Here is an 18,220-nt window from a genome sequence, read left to right on the forward strand (position 1 = left end):
TGGCTATTTGAAGAATCTCAAATATAAAATATATTTTGATTTGTTTAACACTTTTTTGGTTACTACATGATTCCATATGTGTTATTTCATAGTTTTGATGTCTTCACTATTATTCTACATTGTAAAAAATAGTAAAAATGAAGAAAAACCCTTGAAGTAGGTGTCCAAACTTTTGACTGGTACTGTAGTTCTAAATTCCTCAAGATCTTTCAGTCAGTCCACACAATATTGTGGCACACCACAATATTTGCCACAACTGCATAAAAAATATGGGCTATTTTTATAATTATAGGCCTATTTTTTGCACTTTCTTTCTACTGCCCTGTCATAGATTTTTAAAGCTTCACATTGGTCAATTTAATTCCTTCTAGATTTCCATAATAAACCAGGCTGCAGTTGTGGATGGGCTGAGCCCACTCTTTTCTCTTCCACTGAAAGGCCCATAAACCCTTCCAAACACCCGGCTCACACTGGGGACACAGTCACACTCAATGGCTCCCTGATGACGAAGAATGTGCTATTAGCATTTCATCTGGATGGAGTGGGAGCGTCTATCAATGGGAGTGTGCTCTGACCTTGAGTGGGCTTCGGCCCTTTCTCTGGAAACCAATCAGCGCAGATGAAAATGAGGTGAGTCTGTTTAATAGCAGTTTTCTGCTGAGAGGTAGGTCTATGCATCACAATCTGGATAGCCTACAGCTGACTAAACTATATCTTTCTGGGTAAGTATTCACATACAACAGTTAACACAGCTCTTTTGTGAAGGGACTTTTCTCGTTGTTGATGGTTGGAGAATTTCCACTTCTTATCTGGAGGCACAGCCCCGTTTGCCCAGGTTAATCAATCACTCACCTCACTGATAAGCTGACAGGCTCAGTTTCACACACCAAGCCACCTGCAGGAGAGTATCCCATCTCCCCCTTCCCCAAACCCTGTGGTTGCTTTGGGTTGGCCAGATAAGGCTTTGTGTAGTGTGGTGCAAGTATTGGAACAATCACACAAGCAACTGATTTATGGGTGCAGGAAACTAAGCTATCATGGTTAACAAATGCATTAGGCTGATAGTGATATATGTAACTGGCTGTTTTTTGAGAATAGCAGACATATGTCTCATAACACAGAGAAATACAGTACCAACCATTTTAATACTTTATTGTTATTTACAGTGGAGTATGATTGCCATTATTGACAGAAAATAGTTTGGTTTGGCTAATCAAAGGATGATGAAACCACCACAGATAAAATACAAGTGTAAAGAGCAGAATAGGTGTGAACCACAGCCCCTCCCTCTGTTGCAGAAGATTGATGTTTCAGTGACAGATTCTTCCTGTGGCCCCTCTGTGGATCTTAAATCATAGATGAATAGGGGGCCCCTAAAAGCACCTTTACACCCTGTTCTATTTATCTGCTATTACCCAAAGAAGTGTGAGACCTTTACATTGCTCATGGTTTACTGATATTCTGGGTAATACAGTAGTAATAACTATGTAGTATAGGCTACAATATAAAAAAGTGTGGCATGTAAATTCAACAACCTCAGTCAACAGGCCATGATTACTTTATGACTTTCCATTAAAATACATATTCAGATCACATAATATTAGGAACACAGTCACCACACAATGTAAGGCGTAACTATTACCTCCTAACATGTCAAGCAAGCACATTTTTAGGACTTGAAACATGAAAAAGGAAATACTGCCACCTTGTGGTTATTTGAGACTTGTGCTAAACTACACCGCTCTGCCCACATGCCATTTCAGTTGAGTACAAAAAAAGGCTATAATCATTTGCCATTTAAACATTGAAGTCAATTACGTACCAGAGAAACAATGTGTCTATAGCAGTTTAGCAGTTCTCAGAGGGGCCGTACAGAGAGGGTCAACTCTTTCCCCAGAGTGGGGGCGATGTAGCGTTCCTCTCTTAGCAGACGGAGAAGCAGGTCTTGGGTATCCTGGGGCCAGCGGTAGATTCTGGTACTCTGGAGCCAAGCGGGGACATGTCTCTGGAAGACAGGAATGGGATAGTGATCATTATAAACTGGGTGGTTTGAGCCCTGAATTCTGATTGGCTAAAAGCCATGGTATATCAGATTATAATAGCAATAAGGCTATTGTATCATGCCTAAGAACAGCCCTTAGCCGTGGTATATTGGCCATATACCACACCTTCTCAGGCCTTATTGCTTAATTACACCACGGCGTGAGTGACTCATGAGGATATAACAGGATATAACAACAGTATAGAAGCCTATCCCTATGGGGAAACATCTCACCATCCACTCACCTTGGTAGCAGTGGGAAATAATATGGGTACCAGTCTGAAATTAAGGCAGCGCTGTTGGATGAACTCGTTCTGGATCTAAAATGAGAAAAGGTGCTCAAAGATAAATGCCTAATGCTTTTATGAGTTGTCTTCATTGCATATTAAATGTATACTCTGCATAAACTATACATGCTGTGGTACAGTATATGTTTCCCTTTGTATCACACAGCAGGGTTTTACGCCTATGCTACATCATGGCAGGAAGGGGCTGTGTCCAATGCCCAGAGCCTTTTTGTCTCACTGTCCTAAACTTGAGACTCCATAACCAAAAAAAGACTGTTGCTACACACATTCATTTGATATATTCTTACAGGTGCATGTATAAGTGCCTACCTGAGTGTGAATGTACTTGGTGTGGAGACCATGCTCATCCTCCCCGTCTCCCTCCACGTCTGCCTTGTACTTAGGACTGATGACCACGATGATCAGCACTGACTTCTGCAACGCAGCATTTCATAGTCAGTTCAGTTTTTGATAAGACTTTATTTTAAAGGGATACTTCAGGATTTTGGCAATGAGGCCAATGAAGGAAGTTAGAGGTAGTTTCACGAGCCAATGCTAACTAGTGTTAGAGCAATGACTGGAAGTACTTACAGTCATTGTGCTAACGCTAGTTAGCACTGGGTCTCGAAACTACCTGTAACTTCCTTCATACTGGACACAGAGACATAGAAATGGTATCCACAAGTTTATCTGACTCTGGGGTAGATAAAGCGCCTCTTTGCCAAAATCCCTAAGTATCTCTTTAGGGTCTGTAATAAACCATTCATAAGGCATTTACCATTTATGAATCATTACTCCCACATTTATAAACCATTTACTAATCATTAGTGAAGTATTTTTTTGCAGCCCCTAATCTAAAGTGAGCACTAATTATGCTTTATAAATACTTTGAGTGACCAGTGTAATTTCTCACAAAAAGATGGGCAAGCCATTGGTAGACATTCCAGCAGTAGCTGGTAAAAGAATAAGCACACAACACAGGATATTTATGGAAATATATATACATTTGTGAAGAATTAGCTTACTAACATTTACAAATGTGGGAGTAATGATTCATAAATGGTGAGCAAACTGCTTGTAAATGCCTTATAAATTGTTTATTACTGACCCTTAAAATAAAGTGTTACCCAGTTTATTTTCTGTATAGTTTCATAATTGGATAGGCCCATTTTATGCTCTAAAAATGCTGATCGCTTAGACTTACATCCTTTAAATAGTTGTCCATCCACTGGATGATGTCCATTCTTCTAACTGCACTATCAAATATGTCAATCTGCCAGAGAGAGGAATTATGTATGAAAAATAGTATTTCAAATATCGGGAAATTGCTGAATAAAAGAAAATGGACAATCTAGTTAGCAAACTTACAGCTGGTTTAAAGCCCTGATCTGTCAGAAACTTCACAAAGGTAAACATCTCACTGGCTGTGTCCACAGAATACGTAATGAAAACATTCCCTGCAATCAAACAGACAAGCATGGTATCCACATGAATGCTAATTGCACTCAAACAACTATTTACATTTTAGTGGATGTTAGACTTGGTTTTTAAGTCTTAATATTGAGCTCTTACAAGCCAAATCATAGGGTGACACAATCATTATGATTCACAGAAAATCCACTGTTTAATTAACAATCATCTTTAATATAAAAAAAATGGATAAACTTGGTTTTGCTGAGGGATGGAGAATGATATGTACTTACTGCACTCCTCAGGTAAACTGATGGTCTTCCTCAGTTCCTGTGTAACTGTTCCTCCCCCATCTGGTTGGCCAGGGGTCGCTTGGTAAGGGGGCACCACACTGACCTCACTCATCACCTCTCTGGGAGGGGCCACACACTGAGGAAGATTACAACTAGGGGCTTTTAGAGCTTCTTGTCCATATAATATTTTTTGAGCCTTGGGAGTCCTAGAGAGGGAAACAGTGTAGAAGAGTTGGGTGTCTACTCCAAACACTCATAAAACAGGAATTCTATGTCTATTGTAATGCCCATCAGCAGACATTAATGCTAAAACTGGATCCCCACCAAACATTTGCCTGTTGACATGTGCCTATTGACTGTAAATAAAGCAGGAACTTGTGACATCAGATTGGTTTTGATATCTAGGCTAATGATACAATCTGATGTTAGACCAATAGGAATATTTAGTGTACCAGGATGGTGGGTACTGCTGAAGCTCCTGCTGAGGTGCCGTAGGGTGAAGATGGTTATAATGATGATGATTATAGAGGGGACGGGTTTGATTTACGGGCTTCTGACATGTGTACAGTCTCTGACACCTGCCGTGCACAGGATCAGGGCCTGTAGAGGGATGTGAGAAGACATGTTCTTAACATCCTGTCTTGGATGGGCTCCCAATCAAAATCATCACTATCTGAATTATAGAACGTTGGACATCCATGCTATATTTCAGACAGTAATATAAACAACAACCTAAACAAAAACATCACCTACTTCCCAGCAAATGTTATATAGCTTGGTCGTTCCACAAAAATAGTGCCTTTTGGGTGGTGTAAATCTGTAATTCTGCAAAAAAAATATTTCACAAAATGTTTATATTCTGTCATAAAGAGCTCATAATGTTCCCCTTCGTAAAAAAACAAGTTTTCCCATTTCAAGAATTCAAATTAAGAAAAGTGTCAATTAAAGCAACAGGGTTGACTGTGACGATTTTATCTTAAATCAGCCATAACTCCCGTTGTGACAGGAGGAATGGAAGCATGTTGTTTGCAACATTGAAGGGCAAATGAATGCAAGCTTGAAAATGTTTTTTGTTAAAACATTTCTAGCCGATCTATCTAACAGGGGTTGTTGTGTTATGCTTGACGCTCACAGTTTTTTTAAACCACAAAAACACCAATGGCAGAAAAGAGTAGAACCAGCTCACACTGATTTGACTATTAGATGTTCAATGTTTATTTTGAAAAAATAATTAAACAATAAATAGTTTCACCATATTACATTTACATTTACATCATTTATCAGATGCTCTTATCCAGATATTAAAATGAGAGTTCAGTTCCCGTAACAGGGTTGACCTTAAAATGAGGGACAAATCACATGAAATAAATAATAATCTTCAGAAATTACTTTATCTGTCACGCCCTGACTCAGAGGACGCTTATATGTTGAGTCAGGGTGTGTATATTCCTTGTTGTGATTTTCTATGTTGTATTTTCTATGTTTAGATCTAGTATGTCTAGATCTATGTTGGCCGGTGTGGTTCCCAATCAGAGGCAGCTGTCGCTCGTTGTCTCTGATTGGGGACCATACTTAGGCAGCCTATTGGCACTAGTGGGTTGTGGGATCTTGTTCTGTGTGAGGTATGTTGTTTGTGTACCTTGGACTTCACGTTTTGTTTAGTTTGTTGTTTATTCGGTTCAAATAAACATGTATGCATATCACGCTGCGCCTTGGTCTGACCCGTTCATCAACGAGCGTGACGTTATCAAAGCAACAACATAACTAGAGCTTTACAATGATGGTGAAAACATGGGGAACTTTTGGGGTTAAGCGGGTTAAAATCTTCCTAGAAGTCAGAAAAACATGGCGTGGGACATGTCAAAATTCAGATTTTTGGCACTTTAGCAAGTCTTTATTCATATTAAAAATCAGATTAATAAAAATGTCCATGTGGTTTAAAATGCTTTTAAAATGCAATATTGGTACATCATTACTTAAAATATCAAAGGGACGCAAAAGGCACTCTATTCGTGGAATGACCCAGCTCCTGCCATAAGACATACAGTATCATGTATATCATATTTATTTATATCTGTTCTATTTAATTACATGAATACAGTTGCCATAAACAGCATGTTACTTACACTGAGGAGGCATGTGTGCTGGGTGACTCGGAGGGACACAGTGGATGTTGTTTAAGTCAGACCTGAGAGGAAGAGGGGCCTCCAAGTGTTCTGCTCCTTCAAGGGAACAGTCCTGAGGTTGATGCCAGTTGGGGGGACCAGGGAAGCCCTCCGCTCCCCGGTGGAGAATTCCAGAGAAAGAGAATTCCTCTTCCTCAGTCCACTGAGCCCTCTCTCTGTAGGGGTGTAACCTGAGGTCGACAGTGTCAGGGACTTTCATCCGGCGATCAGGGATGTGGGGGGACATGTCTTTTTGATGCAGGGAGGCGGCTCTGGGCTGGGGTTGAAGGTTACCCAGAGGGTCCTCCATAGGGGTTCTCCAGGAGTCCTTGGGGTATTCCACCTGGCCTACATCATTGACGGTCACCTCAGGGGCGAACCAAGCCTCTTCCTTTGGCCTCTTTCTATGTTCTGAGCACTGCCCACAGTCCAAGGGCAATGCTAGGTTCAGCATTGATGATGTCATTGACTCATCTGTCTCCACCGGAATGCTTCTGTGACAATGGGAACCTAGCAACAACAGCAGACAATGTTATTCAGCTTAAGCCATTTCGGAGAAGTATAGAAGGGAAAAAATGATGTGATATGTAGGAGTGAGTTTAGTGTAAGGTTAACTTTCCTTTTCGATAAGTGTGATAGTGTGTCCTGTATTTGACAATGCCATACCTGTGAAAGAGTCCATTCTTCTCTCGAGGGATAGATTTCTTGTAAAAGGAAACAGAAACAAATGTGGTATAACAGCAATGAAATCTGAGCTCTGTGGATAGCAGAAGGACATGTCATTCCTAGCAACACTTTTTAGGAACACTGTGTACACAAGTGAAACAAACTATTTTACGAGTGAAACAGAAAGCGGTGATATATAGCTATCGTCCCAGATCCATGTAAAGCCCCTATCACTACAGATCTCTAAGCTGTCCTTTGGCTATACAGAGTCACTATAATACATAACTAAAACCAGTCAGACCAAACATTACGTATGTTCATAGGAATTGAACTTTGTCCTCCAGTCAAGCAACTAACTTACCTGCAATGTGTCTGTGAATGAATAATACAAAAGTAATCGACTAAATTCTCCTGACCTCAAGCAATGAAAACACACAGCACAGGTACCATTTACAGTCCAGTTTAACAGCTAAACCTGACCTGTGTCGGAGCCATGTATTCCACCCTCTATACGCAAATCTGCTCTGGGGCGAATAGGAAACATTCCCACAATTTTTGTCTTGATGAAGAGATCAGTGCATGCAAAGTCCCACTTCACCATTTATGCAAATAATGTGGGGCATGCAGTTCACATCTACCAATCAGGTTGTTGTCTAAACAGAGCAGGAATTCTGCAACCAGTCATGGTGAGCCTTGTAGAAGTGGTGTGAGTTGTCATAGTAAAAGCACACCTACAGACATGAGGGCACTTGATTCATGGAAAGTTTGCAGCCCATTAAAGTGAACACGCTTTTAACATTCATATGAGTTTTTTTGTTTAGAAAAGACAAAAAAACACAGAACAATCCTGCCAACTCTTACACAGTATAGAAAAAAGTTAACCAGCAAAGAAAACAAGAAAAGAAGCATTTCGAAAAGTTTTTCATAGTTAAAAGTGAATGGAGAGTTTTATTTGAGAGTGCCTTAGCATTGGGGTAGAGAGGCTTTAGTTGGATTCCAGTCACGCCAGTCACAGTCCAGTGCCATGTCAGACATCCCACAGTTATGGAAGCAGATCATGTAGAACATGAAGAGATTGACTGAGGAAGCAGAAATAGAAAACAATGGCATCCTGTTTTGAGGTGTGACATTTCCTTTTAAACGTATCTATGAAATGTATTCATGAAAACAAGTTCTGAAACATCTCACAGACACATATAGATTTAGGAAACAGCACAAAAAAGATAGGAGATACACACACCTGGGATCCCCAGAATGCACAGCAAAGGGTAGTAGACCTTCTGAACAGTGATGAAGACACTGTCCCCCTCCATGTTTCAGTCCTAATCCTCAGTACCAGGCAATAGCAGAGTTGGTAATGCCTGCAATAAACCCATTAGAGTTAGCTGGATGGGAGGACATTATTAATACAGAGATATGCATAGTGTAATAAACAATATATGGGTAAGGACCGAGAAGGGTTACATCGCAGATTAAGCACACTATATTTATAAAATAAATAAAAATAGAACTTTGATTTTTACTGGGCCTTTATGGATATATTATGATTGGATTTGGTTATTTATTGACTGGATATTCTGAAGGTTACATTTCATTGAGAAACATTTAACATTTAAGTAATTTAGCAGCCACTCTTATCCATAGCGACTTACAAATTGGTGCATTCAACTTAGAAAAGGGAGCACCCTTGAAACAGGTTTGTCAGACTTCATGATCACGTTTAAACTTCAGTGTCATATACCGTGAAATTGTGGTGCGGGTCCATCGTATGTCTGATGATGACTAACACGATAGATATGTTAACAACAGAAAAATGATATTTGACTACCTGAAACATGCAAATGTCAAGTCTCTATAGAATAGGATAGCACAACAGCATGACCCTTGTGTACATATGACTGTGAAAGGCTTGTATACTGTAAGTGTCTAAATGACTGTGTGGTATGTATTGACACTGACCAGGAGACATAAAGATGAATTTGTGCTGTTATCTTGATCATATATCTGTGGTTCCAATGGTTGTTTTCTTGGAACTGGGAAACATACAATTTCACCTGTGCTGTGTCAATATAACACTAACACCACTTTCCATTATATACCCGAACACCCATTTAGCAAAGTCCAATAATTGGTTATTGATTAGTCCTTTGTGGTTTATAACATTAAAAAAAAAAAGGAATGTCTTAGACTTTGAGCACAAGTAAATCTATTGTCGACTATTCAATTATATCGATCGATGTATCTATCTATCTATCTATACAGTATATCTATCTATACAGTATATATATCTATCTATACAGTATATCTATCTATCTATACAGTATACATATACTGAGTGTACAAAACATAATGAAAACCTGCTCTTTCCATGACATTGACTGACCAGGGAAATCCAGGTGAAAGCTATGATCCGTTATTGATGTCACTTGTTAAATCCACTTCAATCAGTGTAGATGAAGGGGAGGAGACAGGTTAAAGAAGGATTTTTAAGCCTTGAGACAACTGAAACATGGATTGTGTATGTGTGCCATTCAGAGGGTTGTAGTATCGAGTAAAAGTTGCTAGTCATTGCTGATAAACAAAGGAGTCCGCTCATACTGAACCTTGATCATAAGTTTATTCATATCACAAGCTTTCAGCATGAGTTTTACAGGTGTCAAGATCACCCGGAGAGCAACGTCCCAGATTGCAATGGCTGCTCTAACCCCCTCTGTCTCCAGCATATACTTATAAACAATGCAAAAATATGGGTTGCTCCCTCTGCTGTCCAATCACCTGTCTCCCCTGGGGCGTCACCCTACAAATGGCTACTTTTGAACTAAGATAAATATCCCCTCTGGTTCCATTAAGAAAGTCATAATCTTAATACACTACAGGGTCAATATTTATTGAAGTACCTTTGAATGGGGTATGGTAGTAGGTGCCAGGCGCACCAGTTTGTGTCCAGAACTGCAACTCTGCTGGGTTTTTCACACTCAACAGTTTCCGTTTGTATCACGAATGGTCCACCACCCAAAGGACATCCAGCCAACTTGACACAACTGTGGGAAGCATTGGTGTCAACATGAGCCAGCATCCCTGTGGAACACTTCGACACCTTGTAGAGTCTGTGCTTTGTTGTATCATTACCATTCCTTTCAAACTGGATAAAACAAATATAGAAAACGTCATAGTTATCTAAATGTATTGTATTTTACTTATAAAATAAAAACACATTTTCAAAACCCCCTAAAACATGCACTTGTCCACAATAATCCAATCAAAAGTAATTGGGTACGTAACAATAAAGATATAGTTCAGATTACTTACACAGAGGGGCAAGTCTGCTGGTATAGTAGAGATCCACAGTGTTGGCAGTCCAGTCCAGTAGTATAAGGTAATGATAAGGACCAAGTGAGCCAGCTGCAGGTCATATAAAGCTTCCCTGCTCTGTCTCTCTCTCTGGGCAGCCAGATCTACATATAGAAAGGAGGGCTCGTCTACAGGTGTCACGTCACCTGAAGCACAGGTGGACAGACTTCTGGAGGGTTTACACTGACCTGTGACAGACCTCTGTAGGATTTACACTGATCTGTGAGAGCCAGGCCATGGAAATCAACATATCTCATATGTGTTTGAATAAGATTATTGTAATATCCTTATATATTGTTATTGTGATGTATCCAAGGAGATGCATTACAACAAGTCACCATGATTCATCAATGAAGTCACCAGTCTTGACAACTGCTGGCTGATAGGGCTCAGTACACTCCCGACAGTGAGCTTTCCCACACACAGTGATGGAAAAGACTCCCCCTTGTGGTCTTCACAGAAAATACAACTCAAGATAGCTGTAGAACTTGCCAAGTTAACATAATGCTTTTTTATATTACAGAGCTTGCACAGTGACTCTCGCCTGATAACAAATGTCCTGCAGCTTATCAGCCAACATGTGACTGCCATTGCTGAGTTGTCCCTATGCAAACTTTACCAATGGTGTTGATGAGCTGCTAGATGAGTTGTGAGGTGTGTCACTAGTGATTGTATGAGCTGCAGGCAATGTGTGTGTGTCGGTCTGACAATAGTGTTCCTCTGTAACTAGCTGGCACTGGTGCCTCATCCCGCTGCAGGCATGCCCTGTGTTCATGTACCAGTCATTTAGCACCTCCTTAGGTGGCCTGCTGGCCCTCCCCTCATCATACAGCTAAGGTGCTGGAGAGACTCCTGACCACTGATGTCAAAGGTCCAGTCTGTTCATCTGCTAGAGAGAGAGAGAGATGGACAGAGAGAGAGAGAGAGAGTCTTCTTTAAATCTCTTCTGTTTCACCCTAGAGCAGTGTGGTCATGAAGGGAGTGATGGACAGGCCTGTTGAATTACAATGTCCAGACACACACACACACACAGCAACAGACAACGTATAGAGGCAGCAATTCCATAGCATCAAATAATATAGAAAATAAGTGGAAAGAGTGTAAAATGTTTATTGTTCTTTTTGAATTTCAAATGCCAAATCACTGAATTAACAAAACAGAAATGTTAACAAATGGAAAATAGAAGAAATAAACTAGAAAGGCTACTGACACTTTAAAAACCGTTAAGCTGTAAAACCGACGAGGGGGTTCAATCTTAAACAGATCCTTATTAGCACGTCGTAAGATAAGAACAAATACTACATTTAGATTAAACAAGGTCAAACTTTACAGCCGGCTGCTTCACCAGTGTCTTTGCAACATTCCCTCTGAAGATACAATACACCCCATTCCTCAAAGATCTCTCCATTAAGATTAAATAAAACATACTCTGAAACAGAAGATGCAAGACTTCAGATATCCACATCAGTTTAAACATAAAAATGTAAAGTAATCCAAAGGATGTGGTCCAGAAATGAGCTGAGGAAGGATCCTACTGGTGGTGCTGTGCTGCATAGACAGACAGACAGACAGACCAACTCGGTGTGGGACATGAGTATTGAGGTGCAGGTGGATGGGGACATGTCACTGTTCACAGACGAAGAGACGTTACCCACTAAGACTTCCCAGTACATGGCTACACAGCATGGAGGTAACAAGTACAATGAGATGGATGAGTTGGAATGGCTGCTAAAATGGAACTCTGTATACAAGTTAAAATAAGACGATGAAATGCAGAGACAAACATCTTTCTCTTTTTAAATAAACATCATGTCCTTCCAGTATACACTAAATAATACCTGGAAAGACCGATTTTCTTTCCCCCCCCATTATTATTTTTTCTTAAAACCTGGTAAGCGAGAAGAGATATGTTCAAAAGTATAATTCTCACACATTTGGCTGTAATTACAAAATGTAACATACATTATTTGTAAAATAACTTTGTTACGGCATTAGCCTAACATCTATTACTTTGAGGAGGACAAAACTATTTTACATGGATGAACAAAATAAAAGCAAAATCATATCAAACTAAATTCATGAGATGCAGGGCAATAAAAATCTCAATGGAGTATTTTGTCATGCTTGCCTAAAGTCCCTGTAAAACAGATGACTTTGCAAAAAAATAAAAAAAATACGCTCAGGACTGATTTTCTTATTTATTTTTATACATGATCAAAACCGCAAAAATGAAATAAATAATTTATGGAGGTGTTCATTAAAATTGCCCCCAAAATAAAATAAACACAATTAGCTTTGATAGACATGTCCTGTAGATTCTGGATTAGAAGTAACCAGATATCATGGTCTCATGGTGCACTTTTGAAATGATCATCTTCATTGACCATTTTCTTTACCACCATCATCATCATCATCATCATCGAGAAAATCAGTCAAAATGCCAAAACAGAAGCAAACAAACTATCAAAACATAAACCAAAAGTTAAGTAGACAAGCTGTTCATATTTACATTGAATACAGGCATTTCATTACATCATCACTAGCCCAACCACCCCCAAACCTCCCTCCTAACCCACCCCCACCCAGATCAACCCCCACTCTCCCTCACACACACAATCTCTGGTATCCAGTCTGTTGAGTCTGTCTCAGGGTTAGCCACGGAGAGTGTTTGAGAGTGTTGGGAGCTGGAGGAGAGTTGAGACAAGATGCTCTGTTGAGCGGAGGAAGATGTACAGGGCCCTGGTGGGGCTCCAGAGAACTACGGTTCAGTCCAGTGCCAGCCCAGAGCTCAGTGTTTAGAGGTTGTCCCCTGGCTGGTACTGTGGCTCCGTGGCCGTGAAGTAGTCCTCCAGGAAGGCCTGCAGGTACTCGAAGGTGGGCCTCTCCTCTGCGTCCTTCTTCCAGCACTGCACCATGAGCTCATGGAGGGAGATGGGGCAGTCCTGGGGACAGGGCATCCTATAGCCTCGCTCCACCTGCTCCAGCACCTCCCGGTTGTTCATCCCTACACACACACACACACACACACACACAGACACACACACACACACACACACGCGTGCCAGGCAGATAGACAGACACACATACAGATAAAGGAAGACAAATGTTGGGTCATTAACTACAGCGGAGGCTTTTCAAGTAATCGATAAGACAGTTCAATGAAAGAGATCTGTCTAGACTTTACCTCTACTGAATGGCCTTAATGGCACAGACATTGAGCTTTAAACCTCATACTGTAGATGCGGATCTTAAGGCAACATTTGGACCTGGGAAAATATTTTACATAACACAGGGGTCACACGTTTTACAACCTGGGGATGTTGGAGTGGCTTGCCATTTATTTTTCACTAGCTAAGAGATGTGGCTTCTGCATCAACAAGAAGAGTCCGGAGAGAGAGCCTTAGAAAGCTGCTAAGACATCTTTTAGGATCATGCTATTATCCCCTTAGTCCCAGCTCGGCCTCCATAGCGTGCAAGCCCTCGCCTCACTTCCCCTCCCTCCCTCTTTTCACACAGCAGCCCAGCCCAGTGCAGCGTGGCCCATCTGGACAAACATGTGTCCCCCCTCCCTCCCTCTCTCAGTGAGGCTGATCTCAGTCAGCTCCCTGCCCAAGACCAGCCCTCTCACATGGACTAGCAGTGGCCAAGAGGCAGGCCCTGGACAACAGTTATACATCTCAGATTGTGTCAGGAAAACAAAGTCACTCAGCCGTGTTTAAAGACCCCTTATTTTCTTTAACATTCAGTAAACAGCAGGAACTGCCTGCCACTTGTTATATAAGCACTTGTTGTGGTATATAATTGCATCATAGTCCTCTACATATTTGTAAGAAAAGTGAGGACTCAACTCAGGATGTGGACATTACATCACATGCGTTGCGTCCAAAAATAGCACCAGGACCCTAGTGTTCTGTAAACGGAATAGGGTGCCATTGGAGATGCAACCATTAAATCTCTGGTTATTTGACCCTCCTCACCTGGGTAGGGTACACGTCCCTTGGTGACCAGCTCTGTGAGCAGGATGCCAAACGACCACACGTCTGACTTGATGGTGAACTTTCCGTACAGCGCAGCCTCCGGGGCCGTCCACTTAATAGGGAATTTAGCACCTGGGAGAGAACAGAGGGGGAGATATGAATGAATGACAGAATGTAATTTAGCTATATATGGCTACCGGTAGTCTTTCTCTCTAGAGCTGGGAGTGTCTCTCAGTGTCTCTGTTCTAGTCTGTAGTACAGTGGAATAGACAGACAGTGAGCACATGTTTGGATCTGAAATGGGAGCCATTGACATCCTGTCAGGGTGTGATGATGCGCACATTATGGCCAGTGTTGGAAGAACTCCCTTCATGACCTAAGGCAATCATTAGTGTGTGTTTTCTTATTGTGTGTGTGACCTCACCTTGCCGTGCTGTGTACTCGTTGTCCTCAATCAGCCTGGCCAATCCGAAGTCAGCGATTTTACAAACCAGATTGTCCCCGACCAGGATGTTAGCCGAGCGCAGGTCTCTGTGGATGTAGTTCATCCTCTCGATGTACGCCATGCCTGCGGCCACCTGGAACGAACACACACACACACACACACACACACACACACACAGTGAGCACAGTAAAAACACTGCGTTCAACTTACAGTACCAGTCAAAAGTTTGGACACACCTACTCATTCAAGGGTTTTTCTTTATTTGTAAAAAAAAATTTGCATTGTAGAATAATAGTGAAGACATCAACACTAGGAAATAACACATATGGAATCATGTTGCAACCAAAAAAGTGTTAAACAAATCAAAATATATTTAATATTTGAAATTCTTCAAATAGCCATCCTTTGCCTTGATGACAGCTTTGCACACTCTTGGCATTCTCTCAACCAGCTTCACCTGGAATGCTTTTCCAACAGTCTTGAAAGAGTTCCCACATATGCTGAGCACTTGTTGGTTGCTTTTCCTTCACTCTGCCGTCTGACTCATCCCAAACCATCTCAATTGGGTTGAGGTCGGGGGATTGTGGAGGCCAGGTCATCTGATGCAGCACTCCATCACTCTCCTTAGTAAAATAGCCCTTACACAGCCTGGAGGTGTGTTAGGTCATTGTCCTGTTGAAAAACAAATGATAGTCCCACTAAGCCCAAACCAGATGGGATGGCGTATCGCTGCAGAATGCTGTGGTAGCCATGCTGGTTAAGTGTGCCTTGAATTCTAAATAAATCACAGACAGTGTCACCAGCAAAGCGCCCCCACACCATAACACCTCCTCCTCCATGCTTTACAGTGGGAACTACACATGCAGAGATCATCCGTTCACCCACACCACATCTCACAAAGACACAGTGGTTTGAACCAAAAATCTCAAATTTGGACTCCAGACCAAAGGACAAATTTCCACCGGTTTAATGTCCATTGCTCATGTTTCTTGGCCCAAGCAGGTTTCTTCTTCTTATTGGTGTCCTTTAGTAGTGGTTTCCTTGCAGCAATTCGACCATGAAGGCCTGATTCAAACAGTCCCCTCTGAACAGTTGACGTTGAGATGTGTCTGTTACTTGAACTCTGTGAAGCATTTATTTGGGCTGCAATTTCTGAGGCTGGTAACTCTAATGAACTTATCCACTGCAGCAGAGGTACAGTGAGGGAAAAAAAGTATTTGATCCCCTGCTGATTTTGTACGATTGCCCACTGACAAAGAAATTATCAGTCTATAATTTTAATGGTAGGTTTATTTGAACAGTGAGAGACAGAATAACAACAAAAAAATCCAGAAAAACGCATGTCAAAAATGTTATAAACTGATTTGCATTTTAATGAGGGAAATAAGTATTTGACCCCCTCTCAATCAGAAAGATTTCTGGCTCCCAGCTGAGATTAGGAGCACACACTTAAAGGGAGTGCTCCTAATCTCAGTTTGTTACCTGTATAAAAGACACCTGTCCACAGAAGCAATCAATCAATCAGATTCCAAACTCTCCACCATGGCCAAGACCAAAGAGCTCTCCAAGGATGTCAGGGACAAGATTGTAGACCGACACAAGGCTGGAATGGGCTACAAGACCATTGCCAAGCAGCTTGGTGAGAAGGTTACAACAGTTGGTGCGATTATTCTCAAATGGAAGAAACACAAAATAACTGTCAATCTCCCTCGGCCTGGGGCTCCATGCAAGATCTCACCTCGTGGAGTTGCAATGATCATGAGAACGGTGAGGAATCAGCCCAGAACTACACAGGAGGATATTGTCAATGATCTCAAGGCAGCTGGGACCATAGTCACCAAGAAAACAATTGGTTTCACACTATGCCGTGAAGGACTGAAATCCTGCAGCGCCGCAAGGTCCCCCAGCTCAAGAAAGCACATATACAGGCCCGTCTGAAGTTTGCCAATGAACATCTGAATGATTCAGAGGAGAACTGGGTGAAAGTGTTGTGGTCAGATGAGACCAAAATCGAGCTCTTTGGCATCAACTCAACTCGCCGTGTTTGGAGGAGGACGAATGCTGCCTATGACCCCAAGAACACCATCCCCACTGTCAAACACGGAGGTGGAAACATTATGCTTTGGGGGTGTTTTTCTGCTAAGGGGACATGACAACTTCACCGCATCAAAGGGACGATGTACGGGGCCATGTACCGTCAAATCTTGGGTGAGAACCTCCTTCCCTCAGCCAGGGCATTGAAAATGGGTCGTGGATGGGTATTCCAGCATGACAATGACCCAAAACACACGGCCAAGGCAACAAAGGAGTGGCTCAAGAAGAAGCACATTAAGGTCCTGGAGTGGCCTAGCCAGTCTCCAGACCTTAATCCCATAGTTGCCAAACGTCACTCTCGAAACCTTAATGACTTGGAGAAGATCTGCAAAGAGGAGTAGGACAAAATCCCTCCTGAGATGTGTGCAAACCTGGTGGCCAACTACAAGAAACGTCTGACCTCTGTGATTGCCAACAAGGGTTTTGCCACTAAGTACTAAGTCATGTTTTGCAGAGGGGTCAAATACTCATTTCCCTCATTAAAATGCAAATCAATTCATAACATTTTTGACATGTGTTTTTCTGGATTATTTTGTTGTTATTCTGTCTCTCACTGTTCAAATAAACCTACCATTAAAATTATAGACTGATCATGTCTTTGTCAGTGGGCAAACGTACAAAATCAGCAGGGGATCAAATACTTTTTTCCCCTCACTGTAACTCTGGGTCTTCCATTCCTGTGGCGGTCCTCATGAGAGCCAGTTTCATCATAGTGCTTGATGGTTTTTGCAACTGCACTTGAAGCAACTTTCAAAGTTCTTGAAATGTTCAGTATTGACTGACCTTCATGTCTTAAAGTAATGCTGTACTTTAGTTTCTCTTCGCTTATTTGAGCTGTTCTTGCCATAATATGGACTTGGTCTTTGACCAAATAGGGCTATCTTCTGTATACCACCCCCTACCTTGTCACAACACAACTGATTGGCTCAAATGCATTAAGAAGGAAATAAATTCCACAAATTAACTTTTAACAAGGCACACCTGTTAATTGAAATGCATTCCAGGTGACTACCTCATGAAGCTGGTTGAGAGAATGCCAAGCGTGTGCAAAGCTGTCATCAAGGCAAAGGGTGACTAATTGAAGAATCTCAAATATAAAATATATTTTGATTTGTTTAACACTTTTTTGGTTACTCCATAATTCCATATGTGTTATTTCATAGTTTTGATGTCTTCACTATTATTCTGCAATGTAACAAATTGCAAAAATAAAGAAAAACCCTTGAATAAGTAGGTTTTTATCAGGGCTTACCTGGGCTGCCATGTCAACCAGATTGGGCAGCTTCAGTCCTCGTCCCTCCCCATCCTTCAGGAAATCTAGGAGGCTTCCTAAACAACAGGAGATATCTGTTGTCAGAACATGCATTTGAAATTGCAGATCTTTATTGAACGTCTTCTGAGCATCAGTTGACAGTCTGACCTATATGTGAAATTCCTTCCCAGCATGCCAACGAAACAATGATCATATCAAAGTTTCCATCCCAGCTTCTT

The 18,220-nt window shown here is 41.4% G+C and overlaps 2 protein-coding genes across 4 annotated transcripts in view; both read right to left on the reverse strand.

Annotated features, from left to right (window-relative positions):
- Window positions 1–1,135: 1,135 nt before the first annotated feature.
- Window positions 1,136–7,439, reverse strand: traf3ip2a (TRAF3 interacting protein 2a). 2 transcript variants are annotated; one of them, XM_084149319.1, is made up of 10 exons: window positions 7,224–7,439; window positions 6,863–6,900; window positions 6,158–6,706; window positions 4,484–4,631; window positions 4,032–4,237; window positions 3,697–3,785; window positions 3,533–3,601; window positions 2,659–2,763; window positions 2,287–2,361; window positions 1,136–2,005 (listed from the first exon to the last, which is right to left on the reverse strand). In XM_084149319.1, exons 2-10 carry the CDS (start codon window positions 6,876–6,878, stop codon window positions 1,859–1,861), a joined length of 1,404 nt encoding a protein of 467 aa, XP_084005445.1. In that variant the 5' UTR covers window positions 6,879–6,900; window positions 7,224–7,439; the 3' UTR covers window positions 1,136–1,858. The 2 variants fall into 2 exon arrangements, with proteins under 2 accessions (XP_084005445.1, XP_084005444.1); XM_084149318.1 differs by lacking the exon at window positions 7,224–7,439 and having other exon boundaries at window positions 6,863–7,056.
- Window positions 7,440–11,307: 3,868 nt separating this feature from the next.
- The window catches only part of fynb (FYN proto-oncogene, Src family tyrosine kinase b), a 71,776-nt gene continuing 64,863 nt past the window's right edge, over window positions 11,308–18,220 (reverse strand). For both annotated transcript variants that reach the window (XM_084149702.1, XM_084149701.1), the window contains 4 exons: window positions 17,982–18,058; window positions 14,615–14,768; window positions 14,191–14,322; window positions 11,308–13,217 (listed from right to left, as the gene is read on the reverse strand). In XM_084149702.1, the coding sequence (XP_084005828.1) occupies window positions 13,009–13,217; window positions 14,191–14,322; window positions 14,615–14,768; window positions 17,982–18,058 (572 nt within the window). In that variant the 3' untranslated portion in view covers window positions 11,308–13,008. The remainder of the gene's footprint in view (window positions 13,218–14,190; window positions 14,323–14,614; window positions 14,769–17,981; window positions 18,059–18,220) is intronic.

The sequence above is a fragment of the Coregonus lavaretus genome, assembly GCF_964263955.1.
Source record: "Coregonus lavaretus genome assembly, chromosome: 31".
NCBI lineage: Eukaryota > Metazoa > Chordata > Actinopteri > Salmoniformes > Salmonidae > Coregonus > Coregonus lavaretus.

Coding starts and splice junctions, on each gene's coding strand:
- traf3ip2a (XM_084149318.1), bottom strand. CDS start 6,974: ATGTCCTTCTGCTATCCACAGAGCTCAGATTTCATTGCTGTTATACCA. Junction 4,632..6,157: donor AGCACACATGCCTCCTCAGT/GTAAGTAACATG, acceptor ATCCCTCTACAG/GCCCTGATCCTGTGCACGGC. Junction 2,764..3,532: donor TGGACAACTATTTAAAGGAT/GTAAGTCTAAGC, acceptor GCTGCGTTGCAG/AAGTCAGTGCTGATCATCGT.